The sequence below is a fragment of the Rhinatrema bivittatum genome, chromosome 8, assembly GCF_901001135.1.
Source record: "Rhinatrema bivittatum chromosome 8, aRhiBiv1.1, whole genome shotgun sequence".
Classification (NCBI taxonomy): domain Eukaryota; kingdom Metazoa; phylum Chordata; class Amphibia; order Gymnophiona; family Rhinatrematidae; genus Rhinatrema; species Rhinatrema bivittatum.
This window is the reverse complement of record NC_042622.1, coordinates 264,447,317-264,462,545: the sequence shown is the minus strand read 5'-3', so window position 1 is coordinate 264,462,545 and position 15,229 is coordinate 264,447,317. Positions and strand designations below refer to the sequence as shown.

Here is a 15,229-nt window from a genome sequence, read left to right as displayed (position 1 = left end):
TGCACAGGTGAACCCAAGCAATTACATGCCTAAATCTAGGCCATGGGCTTGTGTGCATACATGCACATGCATGCCTACATTAAACCACTAGTGTACTGTGCCTGAGAGTATGGGGAAAAAACACCCGGACTGACGGAGTCTGCGATGCGGGGCCTAGCAAAAGTTGCTCTACCCACCAACCTGTGCTGCCTCCACTCTCCATTAACTCCTGGAGGTGAGAGCAAGGGGAAGGGTAGTAAACACAGAGGGAGAGACGCAACCCGGTAAGAAAAAACAGGGAGGCCTAACACTTCCTTCCTCTCTCTTTTTTTTTTTTTTAAAACACAAGCAATCCTCACAAGGATTGTATGTCCACCATCTGCTGCAGACAGAGGCTGATGTCTGGACAGGACTATGTCAGTGATGTCAACGAGTCAGTTATCTCCATCTCCAGGATTGCATAACCCACTGGTGTGGATTGGCCTGCCTGAATCAGAGGAAAGACATTTTTCATTGAAAAAGAGATTCTCTCACTAAAGAAAAATACAAGATGATTGAGATGACAGGCAGTGTGCCTTTCATGATGCAACTTAGAACCCATTTTGTGGAAAAGGCTGCAGATTCTAATTAAGGCACTTCTGTGACCGATACCAATCTTGGAAGGTTTCTCGTGAAGGCTGTGTTTAAGTAGGTATCTTTTTCTTTTTTGGGATGTTTTATAATATTGCCCTCTTCCCTGTCCCTTGACACCATTTTCCACCATAAGGCTCTCTCGCTCACACCTCCTCCCCACAGTCCTAGTTTACCCCCTTCTGTTCCACATCAATCAAAGAAACAACCAGCCAAATACATGTAAACAGTTTTATCTCGTAAAATAATAAATTACAAAAACAACAGAAGCAAAAACACTACACTTCTTAAATCTAGGGGAAAAGGTCCTGTGTGTGTCTGATGCAGAACAGCACATGCCTGGTCAGACTATTGTATATCGCTATCACATTACCTTTGTGTAGCTGCAGTTCTGCTTTCTCTTGTACTAATATTATTAAGTAAACATTAGTGGAGACAGAGCTGGCTGCAGCCTGGTACCACCACAAATTGTAGGACTGAATCTTGCTGGATGAAATAATAGCAAAAGGCATCAGATGGTTTCCCAGCTCTGAGGTAACCAGGGCTGGCATTCAGATGGCACCCAGCATGGAGTTACAGGGGTAAGTACAACGAGTTCTCGGAATGTACCCACTTCCTCACAGGCTTGTTGGTTCTGCCAATGACAGGCAGCTTCTGGGCATAGCGCGAGACATGGCTAGGCCCGTGGTGCTGTGGAAAAACTGTCTGGAAGAGCCGGCCCTGGCAGCGGCGCCCCATCTGCCGCCCTGCAATGACAAAGCTAAACTGGGGTGGCCGAGTTGAGAAACGGGACTTTTGGAAGACATCCCTAATGCTGGGGGCCCGGTGGCCCTGGCGAGAAGTGCTGCGAGAGCGGGCCACACTGCTGGCAGCTTGCAGCACCGCTGGCCTCTGCTCCAGCCTGGGGCTCTCCTCCTCCCGGGGGCTGACGGTGGCATGAGCTGTCAGCTGTGGCATTTTCCGGCCTGTGTCAGCAAAGGGCTCTTTCTTCACATCTGGGGCTCCTGGGCCTATACTGGCGCTTCTTTCTACGCTCCAGGGTCCAGAGCCCGTGCCAAAGCGCACGGCCAGGCTGTCTCCAAAGAAGTCATAGAGCTGCCGATACATCTCTGGCAGAGAGATAGGTAGAGGCTCGCTGGGGAGGCCAGAGCCCGCTGCCTGCATGTGTCCACTGATTCCAAAACCAAATTCTGTCTGTGGGTCCTGGAGGGGGCTGAGACGGGGGGAACGCCCGAGCAGGCCCTGATCTGGGCACTGTCCATCTCTTCCCAGAGCAGGGCACTGAGCTCTCATCTTCAACAGCCGTTCCACTGCCACCTGCCAGAACCAGGAAAGAGAGAGGACAGGAATTTCACTTAAAGTACTGCTCATAGTACAGAGTCACCCTACCATGCAACTGCCATACGTTGTCCCATTGGCAGTGTCATGGTTCTGGCTCATTACCGACAAACTCATCACTACGACATCCTGCCATCACAAGGAGGGGGAAAGCTTCTGTTTGGAGTCAATCTGAGTCTGCAAAAAAACATAAGCCCAAAAAGGAAAGGGGTGCCAAAAGCAACCCTGGCCCCAGGGCAATATTTTGTCCAACAACTATCCCGCTGCCATGGTCATACCCATACACCCTGTTCCACCCTTACTCCATCCCAGTGTTCTCAACTTCGGGGGGGAAACAGAGGTAAGAGAAACTCACCAGGATAGCTCCATACACTTTGTGCCCATCTGCTTTCACCTGGGCATTGGACACGGAGTAATCATCCAGCACAGCTTGCAGGTTTGACCAGTATGTGGTGAGGTGGGGGTACAGCACATACTCCACAGCCTATGAAATAAGAGAGACACGGATACTAGGAACTGTAATCACTGATCTTGCCTGCGACAGGAAACACACTAGTGTCACGGAACTGATCCGAGTCTGATCAACTCAGATCAAATAGGGTTAGTGAATCCCGTGGGCCTCAGCAGAACTGAACACTGACCTTATTACTGTTTGCAGGGCTAGTAAAACTGTCACTTAATCTGATCAGTCCTTGAGAACAGTCCTCACTAAAAATAAGTCACTGAGCCTAACCATGTAGTCACAAGTTGTAAAATCTACTTGCTAATATTTGCAGAAATAATAGATTTCTTTGCCAATATTTAAAGAAATAATAAAAAGGTCATTGACCTTGTGAAACCTGAAAGTTGTGCTCAGGTTGAGGGAGGGAGATGCATCTCATGCAGAATTATATAAAAAGCCAATCGATTCCTGGGGCCCTGATCAACATTGTAAGGAATGTATGATTTGCTTCACATATAACTGTATTAATTATTGTGATTACAATAATCAGATATCTAGAACAATTAACCACTCAGTGACTATGTGAAAATTGGTTCTTACCTGCTAATTTTCGTTCCTGTAATACCACAGATCAGTCCAGACAGGTGGGTTGTGTATCCCTACCAGCAGGTGGAGTCAGAGAGCAAAGCCTTGGGCACTGCCATATATACAAGAGTGAGACCTGCAGTCCCTCAGTATTGTCCTGTACCCAAGCCCATGCTAACAGAACTAAGGAACGAAGGGTAGCAACCAACTAAAAACTGACTACCTCTTCTCCCCGAGAAAACCCATAACTGAACCAACTGGTAATAACTGCTCCCTCAAACAGCTCTGCAAAAAAAAGTAGCTTTATGAAAAACCTAGCAAGTGTCTAACCAACACAGTCTTTCGGTATCTGAAGTAAGGGGCGGGCCTCTGGACTGATCTGTGGTATTACAGGAACGAAAATTAGCAGGTAAGATCCCGTTTTCATTTCCTGAACATTCCCAGATAAGTACAGACCAGTGGGATGTACCCAAGCCACCCTATACCGGGCGGGAACCTGAAAGACCCGCACGGTGAACACTCACCGAAGGACGATTAGTCAGTAGCCTTATCATCCAGTCAATAATGCTTAGTGAAAGTGTGAATAGAGGACCATACAGCCGCCCTACAGATTTCCTGAGGTGACGGTAATTGACACTCTGCCCAGGAACATTCAAGGGGCTGTCGCGAGACCAAACGGTAGGGCTTGAAATTGGAAGTGCTGTCCCAAGACCTTGAAGTGCAGAAATCTCTGGTGGCTTAGCCGAATTGGTATATTTAGATATGCCTCCATGAGGTCCAGGGATGCTAGAAACTCCCCTGTTTGTACTGCAGCTATTACCGTCCGCAGGGTCTCCATTCGATAACGAGGGATCCAAAGACAACAGTTCACCTTCTGCAGATCGAGGATGGGATGAAACATACCCTCCTTTTTGGGGACCACAAAGGAAACAGAGTACCGTCCCAGTCCCTGTTGTGCATCCAGAACTGGGACAATAGCTCGAGAAGCTGTTGTAGGGTTTCCCTTACCGCGCTTGTTGTGTGAGGTCACGCAGGACTCCACAAAAACCTCCCGAACCGGACATGAGAACTCCAGAGTGTAGCCGTCTCTGATCACCTCCAGAACCCAGCGGTCTGAAGTTACCTTGCCCATTCCGTGTAAAAGTTGGATAATCTGACTCCAACAGCTTTGACGACGGAATGGGTGCTCGTGGCTTCATTGGGAGGGTTTACTGTTTCCTGCACAGAGGATTCCGAGCCTCTATCGAAGGGGCGGCCCCCGTGAAAGGACTACTGGCGTCCTGGAGTTTGCTTAGAACCAGACGGCGCGGCATATCTTCCGGCTCGATAACGGCAAGAATCCCAAAAATGAGGCCGGGGAGGAAAAACCTTCTTAGAGGATCTCCTATCTTCTGGCAGCTTGTTGCCCTTGGACTCCCCGAGTAGCTTAACCAGCTGATCAAGGTCTTCCCCGAACAAGAATTTGCACTTAAAGGGTAGATTGCAAAGCTGGGATTTTGAGGACAAATCCGCTGCCCAATTCCTCAACCAGAGGAGTTGACGCGCCAATACCATAGACACCATACTTCTTGCCGAGGTCCGCACCAGATCATATAGTGCATCCGATACATATGCGACGCCCACCTCCAACCGGGCAGACTGCAGCGCCCCGCTGCCGCCGGCCCCAGAACTGGAAGCAGACTCCTGAACCCAGCATAAGCACGCTCTCTGCATGAGGCTAGCGCAAAACGCTGTCCGAAGGCTCAAAGCGGCCACTTCAAATGCATCTCCAGTTTGCGATCCTGCATGTCCTTCAAAGCGGCCGCCCTAGCCACGGGGATAGTGGTCTTCTTCGTGACTGCAGCGTCCACCTTCGGAATCTTCAGAAGTTCTAAAACATCAGTCGGGAGAGGGCCTAGCTTTGCCATAGCCCTGCCCACCTTCAGCCCTGTACCCGGAGCCTCCCACTCTCGGGTCACCAGCTTGTGGACTTTCTTAGGCAGTGGGAAAGAAGTTGTGGGACCTCTTATCCCATCGAGGACTGGATTAACTCCCTCATTGTCGGACTCGTCTTGAGAAACCTTAAGTCCCAGTACCTCCAAGATCTGGGGAATGAGGGGCCGCAGCTCGTCCCGCTTGAAAAGATGGACCATGCTGGGATCATCCCCCTCAGCCAGCGGGATATCAGCATCATCCGGGTCGTCCGAATCAACATCTCTCGGATCAGGTATCGGATCCGGGTCTGCACCCGAGTCCGCCCCCAGAGCTGGTGCAGCCCCTGACCCCAAAAGTGGATCCTGTGGCTCCTGGGGGTCGTCTCCCCGCGGGCGAGGCTGCTCCACCGGGCGCTGCCGAGGCTCTGGGTCCCGACCCCTCTTCCCAGGTGGATCCGACAGTCCCCAGGGTATCTGGACTGTTTAAACGCTGAGCGCTTCCGAGCTATGAAGGCCTGGTGCAGCAGGAGAACAAATTCAGGGGAAAACCCCTCCGGGTCCCCATCCCCCTCTGGGGGATCATGTGGCGCCGCCTCACCAGCTCCCACCGTGACATCCACCCCCACTGGCGCTAACACGGGAGGGGAAATCTTCCTCCCGTGCTTCGGGGCACGAGGAACTCTCCCCCTCCCCGTGAGAACCAGATCCCAACGAGCTCTCCATCCCTGGGGAGCAGATCGAGCACAGGGACACTGGATCCAGTACCTGACCACGTGTACCACACGCGTGGCAGGCCTACGATAAACAGCTAGGGTCTAAGACCAAGGCCGTGCCACCACGCGGTCCGAGGGAGAGGAGAGCAGGCCGATTCCGGCAACAGCCGCGCGCTGCCGTGATGCGGGAAACAAAATAAAGGCAGGCAGGAGAGAAGGCTGACTGTCACAGCCGCATGCTGCCGTGATGCGGGAAAACAAAACACAAGCAGGCAGCCCCCGGCTGAAGTTACTGTGCTGCGACCGCGGTGTGACATGCTGCAAACAGGGCCTGAACGTGGAACTCACCCCTTCCCTCCTGAAGCACCCCGGGGGCTGAGGGAAAACGCTGACAGACAACTCCCTGAACGGCCGCTGAGAAACCGGCCCCCCCTGCACAGACTCCTTACCTCAGAGAAAGATGTCGTTAGTTAAGACTCTCTTTATTTCTATTTTTTTTCTCTTTCTTTTTTTTTTTTTTTTAAATAGACTTTATGGAGCCAACCTAAATTGGAAACCTTCTGCAGGGGTCGAGGGAGCAGCTGAAGCAGTTGCGGTGGGGAGTAACCAGGAACCCCTGGCCTTCACTCACCAAACTAACCCCCTGGACGCCCGGCTTCCACTGAGGGATGGCCCACGAAGGTGCCTAACACCTCAGGAAGTGACGCAACAAAAAGAAAAAACAAACTTTGCCTATCTAAACTGAAAAACCAAACTAGAAACTAACGAAGACTGCAGGAGTGCATCTCTACCATCTGCTGGAGTCAGAGAAATACTGGGGGACTGCAGGTGGCACCTCTTGTGTATATATGGCAGTGCCCAAAGCTTTTGCTCTCTGCCTCCATCTGCTGGTAGGGATACACAACCCACTGGTCTGGACTGATCTGGGCATGTTCAGGAACTGATAATGATCATTGGCTCTGATTATCACTCATTACTCTGGGCATTTACTCACAATAAAGTACTCATCGCTAAGTACCTGGAATTGAATACTGACTCGGTGTGTGTTTAGGGCAGGTGGCTAAGAACATTGTGGGCAAGCCCAGTAGCCTGTAAAAAGCCTGCCAGTGTTATAGGTGAACCCCGGTTAAAGTTAGCAGACCCGACGAGTAGGCCCTGTGACTACATTACACTGCCAGTGCTTTGGTCTAAACCCTCAGCAACGAGGTTGTGTCCTTTGTTCTCCTCACCTTCCATCCAAGAGCATGCAGTCCCAGCACTGCTCCGTAATGCGAGCAGAGCGGTCTCACTGGGTCCACCAGCACCTTTTGGAGAGAGAGCAGGATCTGATGATAGAGGCCACTGACCAGGTCACCATGTGTCCTGAGATAAGGGGGGAAAAAATAAAGATGGGAATCATACTGAAAGCAGACAGTCCCATAACCCTGTTAACAGTGTCATATATAGACAGATACATGGCTCCTGTGTTCACACCAGAGGTGGGGAAACTGCCCTCCTGCCGAGATCCCAGGTGGTTTAGCCCATGGCACTCTAGTTTCCCCACTCTGCCCCTACAGCCTCCTCCTGCTCCAGGCAGAAAAACAGATATCATCTTGCTGCCAAGCTCCCTTGATCAAATGATTTTTTTTTTTTAATCGCATCCCAACTTCAGAGTTCATGGCAATTAAAAAAAAAATCAAGGGTCAGCCAGAAAGAGGTGTGCAGGGCCAGGCTTCTCCTTTGTGACTGGATCAGAGCCCTTCCTTCCCGACCTGTCACCCAGCAGCGGAAGAACGCAACAGTACCAACAAGGCTCCTGGATGTCTTCTTGCCCAGGGCAGGTCTCCAACTGCAGGCTTGGGCAAAGGGCAGGCAAGCAATACCCTCCCTTTCTGCCCCTCCCACCACCAAAAAAAAAGGAAATGCTGAGGCTAGGGTAGGGTGGGCTTTGACAGCAGCTCTTACAGCAAAGTACACAAAAGTCAACTTCCTCATCATCCCGCCAGACCAGTCCAGGCTAGTGGGGCTTTCCTGCCCTACCAGCAAATGGGATCAGAGAAATATAAAACTGTTCTGATGATGTCATCCCTCTGAGGGAAATAAGATGGTCGCCTGCAGCGCCTCGGTGTGCCTCCTTCTCCAGCAGGTGGTAGGGGTGCAGTCTGGCAGCGGGAAGTTTTACTGGCTAAACTGCTCCCAGCAGATTTGGAAGTTTGTCCTTCCTGCCCTGGCTGAGTAGAGACAAGCGAGGGAGGGGGGGGGGGGAGAGGGTCAATGGCCCTTTAGTGGCTTGGTCTCAGGGATAGCCAGTGGCTCTGGTTTCCTCCTTTTCTCCCGCTGTGTTCTTTACTCAGGCCGAGCTGTGGTGATACAGGAATCAGCAGCAAGATCCTCTTTCCCTTTTTTTTTTTTTCTGCCAGCTTGAGAGGCAGGAAGCCCTGCTGACTCGACCGTCGTCCCAGTTTGAGCAGAGTAGCGTTTGGCAGTAAAAGAAGGGCGGTAAGGTCTTTGTGCATTTTTGGTTCCGGCGGGGACTTTTCTTGCCTCAGCACGGCCTCTCCCGTGGAGGGCGGGGAAGCTCTGCTTCTCCTGAGGCTGCCCCTGCAGGCCCCCGTTTCAGTGGCAGGCCTGGGCTGGGCGCTGTACCGCAGGCATGAGAGGGGGGGGGGGGGGGGAGATGTATTTATATATTTATCTCTCTCTAATTGTTTTCTTAGTTTAAATTCTGTACTGTCTTCCATTGCCCAGGTTTTACGCTCCCTGTTTAATGTAACTTTACTTTCTACCTTGATGTTAATTGGTTTCCCCTCAGTTACATTGTAAACCGGTACGATAAGACCTAGTCTTGAGCATCGGTATAGTAAAAGAAATTAAATAAATAAAATAAATAAATGTCCTCTCCCTGAAGGCAGCAGTGGTGTGGGGGGATCCACAATTGCTTCAGAAACCCTCCCTGATATCAGGCCTGATGGGAGACGGCTGGGTAAGGAAGGAAATGGTAGTCATTTTAGGTCTAGCCCTGAGAAAGGAGACACGTTCCCATCTTGTCTCCCTCAGGTGGGGTGGGGGCCCCCCTCAGTCCCTCACGGGAGGACTGGCCGTTCTGCATCAATCTCAGTGGGAGGAGCTCAGGTGTCCGCAACTTTTTTCTCTCCCGAGTTTGTTGTGGTGATGCACCAAGCCTTTTTGATTAGGCAGAGAGCTGTTCCTTTGGGATCCGGTTCTGGTCTTTTGGGGGTCCTAAGAAGGCTAGGATGGAGGTGGATTTATGTGTTGAAGTTGCTTCGGGGACAAAAACCTTCGGAACCTGACAACTGAGAATGACAGTGAGCCAGAGGTTGCTCCGCTGGAAGAGGATGATGTCAGAGTGGTCAGGCTGTTTAGGAGGGAAGAGTTTCCAGCCCTGGTGGAACTAGTGGTAGGGGGGATATGCAGGCTGTCCTCATCACAGAGGGAGAAGACTATTTTGGAAGGGCTCGGAAGCCCTGTCCAGACTTTTCCACTACAAAGGGTTGCCAAGTTCCTGATGTTGGCGGAGTGGAAGACTCTGGAAGCAGGGCTTGAGGGCAATGGTGAAGCTTTATTCTCTCCCTAAAGACACAGTACATCAGCCTAAGTTCCCCAAGATGGATGCAATGGTCTCCGCTATTACAAAGAGGACAATGATCCCCAGTAGAGAGAAGTACTGTTCTTAAGGATGCATTTCAAGCAGTCGTTGGAGGTGGCAGCCCTGGCCTTGTGTGCAGCTATTTCTAGTAGCTTTATGGCTAGGTTGTGTTTATGCTAGGCTCAGCAGATCCCACTTCACAAGGAAGTGACTAAAGGCTGTTCATGCCTTCATAGGTTTAATTAGAACCTCGGCCAGGTAAATGGAGTAGAGGTTGGTGAAGATTTTGAATTAGAAGAAAGCACATACATTTTTTCAGAAGGCAAGCCCAGGGGCTCCTACAGTGGCCTTCCCAACAGATCTAAGTTCAGGGAGACGAGGTATTACAGGCCACGAAAAGGAATTCCTTCATAAAAGGGTAGGACTGTTAGTAGGTTTTGAACTGGCACAAGAAACCCAAGGGATGGCAGCGTGGGAGGCTCGGCAGCCTCTAAGGGTGCGCAGTGAGATCCAAAGAGTTCACTCCCCAGTCTTTGGGGTGTGGACTTGCATTATATCAGATCAGTGGGTCTTTTCAATTGTAAAAGAAGAATATGTGCTAGAATTTGCAAGTTCAATGCTGGGCGCTTTTATGGTTTCCCCGTGTGATTCCGCAGTAAAGAAGGAAGCAGTAAACCAAACACTGGCACATCTCCAAACCTTAGAATCCATGATCCCGGTTCCAAGGCAGGTATTCCATTGACTTGGTAGTCCCGAAGAAAGAAGGGATCTTCTGGCCAATTCTGGATCTGAAACACTTCAATGAAGCCTTAAAGATTCCATATTTCTGGATGGGCAACTCTCTAGTCAGGGATCACAGCACCAGGAAAGGGGAGTTTCTTTCATTGCTTGATGTCTCAGAAATATATCTCCATGTCAGGACCAACAGAGGTTCCTCAGATTTGCAATCCTGGGGCGGTCACTTTTAGTTCCAGGCACTTTATTGGTGATAGCACCAAGGACATTCTTCAAGGTAATGGTAATGGTAGTGGCTGCCCTTTTCAAGGAGGGAGCGCTGGTGCATCGATTGGCTGATTCAGGCAGTCGGAAGAGAAGTCTCAACTAGCAATGTCAAGAGTCCTTGGGTTGCTCCAAGACTTAGGGTAGGTGATCAACTTTGCCAAGAGCAGGTTGCAGCCCATTCAGGATTTAGAGTATCTGGGGGCTCAGTTTGATACTCAGAAGGGCAAAAAGTGTGTATAACTGCCAGGACGACAGCTAAGCTACAAAGGCAAGAGTGTCGTTCTTTGTTCGAGGTTGAGCCCAGAATGTGAGATTTTTTTCAGGTCTTAGCTCAATCGAAGATGCTTTGGATTTTGTACCATGGGCCGTGGCACATATGTGACCACCTCAGAATGCTCTCCATCACAAGATTATGGAAGAGACTGCAGAAGCATCAATCGGTCAGAAACAATCTAAAGTGGTGACTCTTAGATCAGCATCTCAGCAGGGTGATGGACTTGGGAGTCACTAGACTGGATTATTGTGACATCAGATACCTGCCTCACTGGTTGGGATGCACAATGTCCGAGGCAGATGGCTCAGGGACTCTGGATCGAACTGGAAGCAAACTGGTCCATCAACTGCTTGGAGATGAGGGCCATAAGAAAGCTCTCTGATAATTTCTCCGCCTGCTTGAAGGAAAGGAAGTCAGTTTTTTCGGACAACACTACTGTAGTGGCTTATGTAAACAAGCAAGAAGGAACCAGAGCTGGACATTATCCCAGGAAGAGAGTCTCCTGCTCAATTGGGTGGAGCTACATCTTTAGGCTCTATCAGAGACTCACGTTGTGGAAATGGACAATGCTCAAGCAGACTTCTTGAGTCGTCACACTCTGGATCCTCGAGAATGGGAGCTGGTAGATTTAGTCTTTGCAGCAATTGTGAACAGGCGGGGGCCACCTGATATGGATCTGATAGCAGCAAGGCGAAATATTAAGTTACCATGTTTCTTCAGTTGAAGAAGAGTGTCATGATCCAAGGGCTGGATGCACTGATGTAAAAGTGGCCAAAAGGAATCCTGTTGTACATGGTCCCTCTGTAGCGGATGATCAGACTAATAATTCAGAAGACAGAGAGTGGGGCTGTGGTCCTAGTGGTGCAATATTGGCCAAGGCAGCACTGGCAAGCAGATCTCATGAGGCTCAAGCATGAAGAACCGATGAGGTTCGACCCCAGCCCATGAATGTTGCTTCAAGGTCAGATTGTGATGGAAGATGTGGCTTCCTTTTGCCTTGTGGCCTATTGAAAGGAAAAGGCTGAGAAGTAGAGGATATTCAGCAAAGTCATAACTAATCTCCTGTAGGCACGAAAGCAGCCCACTTCTTTGGCCTATAGTAGAATTTGGGTTGTATTTGATACTTGGTGTGAGAAGAGGATTTCTCTCTTTAAGGTGGTATTTCTGATGATCCTTTCCTTCTTGCAGAAGGGTTTTGAGACAGATCTGGTATTGAGTTCCCTTACAGTCCAGGTAGCTGCTCTTTCTTGTTATAAAGGTAGAGTATAGGGTGTTTCTGTCAGCTCTCCTGGATGTTTCAAAGTTTTTGAAAGGCATGAAACACTTTGTATCCACCAATCCGGAAATCATTCCTGCCTGGGATCTTAATCTAGTCCTGACAGGCTGTGTAGGCCCCACTTCGAGCCTATTAGGGCTTGTATAGTGAAGGATTTGACTTTGAAGACAGTATTTTTGATGGAAATTTGCTTGGGGAGGCAAACTTTGAAGCTACAGGCTCTTTCTTGTTGGGATCCTTTTTATTAGATATCGAAGAGTGGGGTCTCAATTTGCACAGTGCCGTTTTTTTGCCTAAAGTGGTTTCGCCTTTTCATTTGGAGCAGTCGATGAAGCTGCCTTCCTTTAGCAGGTCCAATTCTGGAAAGCTTCATTATTTGAATGTCTGTCGGGTTCTTCTCAGATATCTGAAAGTGACCAATTCTTTCAACATGATGGATCATCTGTTTATTCTTTTTTTGCAGTCAGAAGATGGGAGAAACTGTGACAAAGTCCATGTCAGCCAAAGAGATTATTGCCTCACTTAAGGGATCTGGTAGTCCTGGAGGGACTTAAAGCACATTTGACGAGAACAAGCGGTGTCATGGGAAAAACACCACTTGGTCTCTCTGGAAGACATTTGCAAGACAGCAACCTGGGCTTTGTTACCTATTTTTTTGAGGCATTACAGATTGGACGTTCATGCTCAGTGTCTACCTCCTTTGGGGCGAGCATTAAGGGTAGGCTTGGCATGCTCCTTCCCACTGTAAGGGTGGCTTGAGTACATCCTACTGTTCTTGACTGGTCTGGTGGGACGATAAGGAAGGAAAAATGTAGTTCTTACCTGAATTTTTTTCCCTTGAGTCCTACCAGACCAGTTCAGGATCCCACCCAATTGGCCTTGGCCAATAGCTAGCCTTGGGGAGGAAGGTTTGTTCTTTCATCTCTTTCAGATCTATGCTACATAGTTATTCACTGTTATATGATTGTGTTTAAGGGCTATATGTATCAGGTCTTGTTTGGAGGCCATTTAGTTTCACCTCCCTACTCGTACAGGGGGAAGTTTCATATGTTGACCGCTTTGATATAGAAATACTGAGAGGATGACATCATGAAAACAATTTATATTTCTCTGTCTCCATCTGCTGACAGCGTAGCAAAAACCACCAGTCTGGACTGGTCTTGCAAGACTCGAGGAAAGAAAGCTTAGCAGGTTAAGAACTACATTTTTCCATAGGGCCTCTGCTCCTGAACCTGACAGACCCTGTTGAACCGCACGCCTTGCACTGGGGTTTACTAGGTAAAAAAAAAAGCCCGTGTTGGGGAAGGGGAGGAGTTGCTTGGTCAGGCTTACAGGCCCTGTGTTTAATTTCTGTCCTTTGCTGCGGCATTGGCTTGAAGATTGAAGCACTAGTGAGAAAGGTGTTTGATTAGTCTGTCTTAGCCAGTGGAGTGGGGAAAGAGGAAGGGGAGACAGATGTTAGGTAGGGGATAGATAGGAAAAAGAGAAGGCTGCAGTGTAAGGGGGGAGGAGAGGGATAAAATGTATCAGGGGGTGGGGAGAGGTGGCTTGTCCTGGGTAATGATTGGGCATGAGCCGGGACAGAGGATCACCTGGTGGTTGTAGTGCAGGATGAGGGGTTGTTCAGAGTGGGTGAAGCGAGAGAGAGACCCTTGAGGACCCAACCCCCCACCCTCAGCCCCTGATGCAGACCAGAGCCAGTATTGTAATCCCTGTTTAAAAATAAGCTTGCTCATTCTCTCTTTATACCATACGCTGCTGTGCTGCCTGAATCTGTGTACATTTCACTCTCTGGGAATAAAGTAAAGGACTCCTCAAACGTAGCAGTGACTCATCAGCAAGGCTGCGTCCTCCTGTTCTCCGTGCACGGATCTGCTTCTAGGTACGCCTGCGCCCGTCTCTCTCGCTCAGGGTCGGGGAGGCAGGGAGCAGTTCCTCACCAAAAGATGTGACTCAGAAGCAGGGCTGCGTAGTCCCGAAGGGTCCAGTGGTCATTCAAGGGGTTGATGGAAGCTGCAAGCGGCTCCAGGACGCAGTACATGACGCTGGAGATGAGACTCTTCACGTAGGAACCGAGGGAGAGAAACGGATTCTGAATCAGACTCTTCACGATGTGCAGGAGACGATTTAGCTGCTCCAGGTCATGACTGACAGACTTCACCTGACAAGACGATACAAAAGAAACAGCGAGACACAACCAAGGTGAGGTTTCTGGGTAAGGTTTGAGACCCCCCCAGACGCAGAACTGAGAAACAGGGGAGGGAGAGGAGAGCCCCAGACACCGAGTCAAGAAGAGGTCTAAGGAAGAGGGGGGCAAGCTCCAGCTACAGAGCCCAGAGTCGGAGATAGAGGACAGAGAAAGGACAGCCCCAGACACAGAGCCAAAGGCAAAAGGGACAGTAAAGCCCCTAGACATGGAGCCAAGTGCAGAATCTAGGCCCTCACCCCGCTGACGACATACACAAAGTACGGCAGTAAGGCTGCTATCTTCGAGTTTGTGCGCAGGTCCTGCAGCGCCACCTTAGGGCAGGAGAAGAGGAAAGGAAGAGATCTGTCAGACAAGTACCTGAATTCCCTCCCCCTCAACTGCCCTATTTCTCTTCCTCACACCCTCTCTCTCTCCTGACTCTTCCCTCCCATCCACTGCCCCCTCGGCTCTCTCATTCCACCGTCACCTTCATGAGCTGGGGGTCATCGCCCAGCACAGCACGGGTCACCTGCTGGTAATACTTAAGCAGGTCATCGGTCAGCACAGAAACAGCACTGGGAACTGCAACAAAGTGTAAAAGAGGAGAAGCTGAGCTAACAAGAAAGAAACCCATCCCACTGTCAGTTTCACAGCAATCAGAGTGCCCAGCGCCATGCTTTGGAAGAAATGTGGTTCTTACCAGAGCCTTGAGGTTCCAGGTTCCCTTTTCCATCCAGATATGAAACGTGAACTGGAAAACAAAAAAGCGTGACAAAGTAACCACAGCATGGGACAACCCTATTCGCACTGGTCATAAGAATAGACATGGCTTAATAGGGAAGAGACAGAATGGATTTAGAAAAGGAAGCCATGCCTCGATTAGAACTTTTTGAAGATATAAAGGAGATCTAAATAAGCATGTGGAGGGTAACCTGATTGATTATAGTGTAGCTGGCATTTGATAACGTGCTTCACAAGAGACTACTCAGGAAGTTACAAGTTCATGGAATAGGAGGCAAGGAGAAATTTATTTTTACCTGAAAATTTCCTTTCCATGAGTCCAGCCAGACCAGTCCAGACATCTGGGTTAAGCTCACCAATCAGCAGATGGAGATGGGATACTAGTAGGGTCACTGTCACCACATCAGGCTACCAGTATTCTGTGTGACAAACTAAGATAAAAGTAGTGGAGTGGCTTCCTCATAACTGGTGTTCTCTGTGGACAGCAGAACAGGCAGCCACACAAGAAGAGCGCCGTCATCCGATGACGTTAAGTCAAGTCATCTCTCTCTTCTGGTTCAGC

The 15,229-nt window shown here is 49.6% G+C and overlaps 1 protein-coding gene across 2 annotated transcripts in view; it reads right to left on the bottom strand.

The window, feature by feature from the left end:
* Positions 1-826: 826 nt before the first annotated feature.
* TAF6L (TATA-box binding protein associated factor 6 like) overlaps positions 827-15,229 on the bottom strand; it is a 42,098-nt gene continuing 27,695 nt past the window's right edge. For both annotated transcript variants that reach the window (XM_029614879.1, XM_029614880.1), the window contains exons 4-10: positions 14,627-14,677; positions 14,414-14,508; positions 14,184-14,258; positions 13,679-13,899; positions 6,830-6,962; positions 2,303-2,431; positions 827-1,926 (exon numbers count right to left, since the gene is read on the bottom strand). In XM_029614879.1, the coding sequence (XP_029470739.1) occupies positions 1,183-1,926; positions 2,303-2,431; positions 6,830-6,962; positions 13,679-13,899; positions 14,184-14,258; positions 14,414-14,508; positions 14,627-14,677 (1,448 nt within the window). In that variant the 3' untranslated portion in view covers positions 827-1,182. The remainder of the gene's footprint in view (positions 1,927-2,302; positions 2,432-6,829; positions 6,963-13,678; positions 13,900-14,183; positions 14,259-14,413; positions 14,509-14,626; positions 14,678-15,229) is intronic.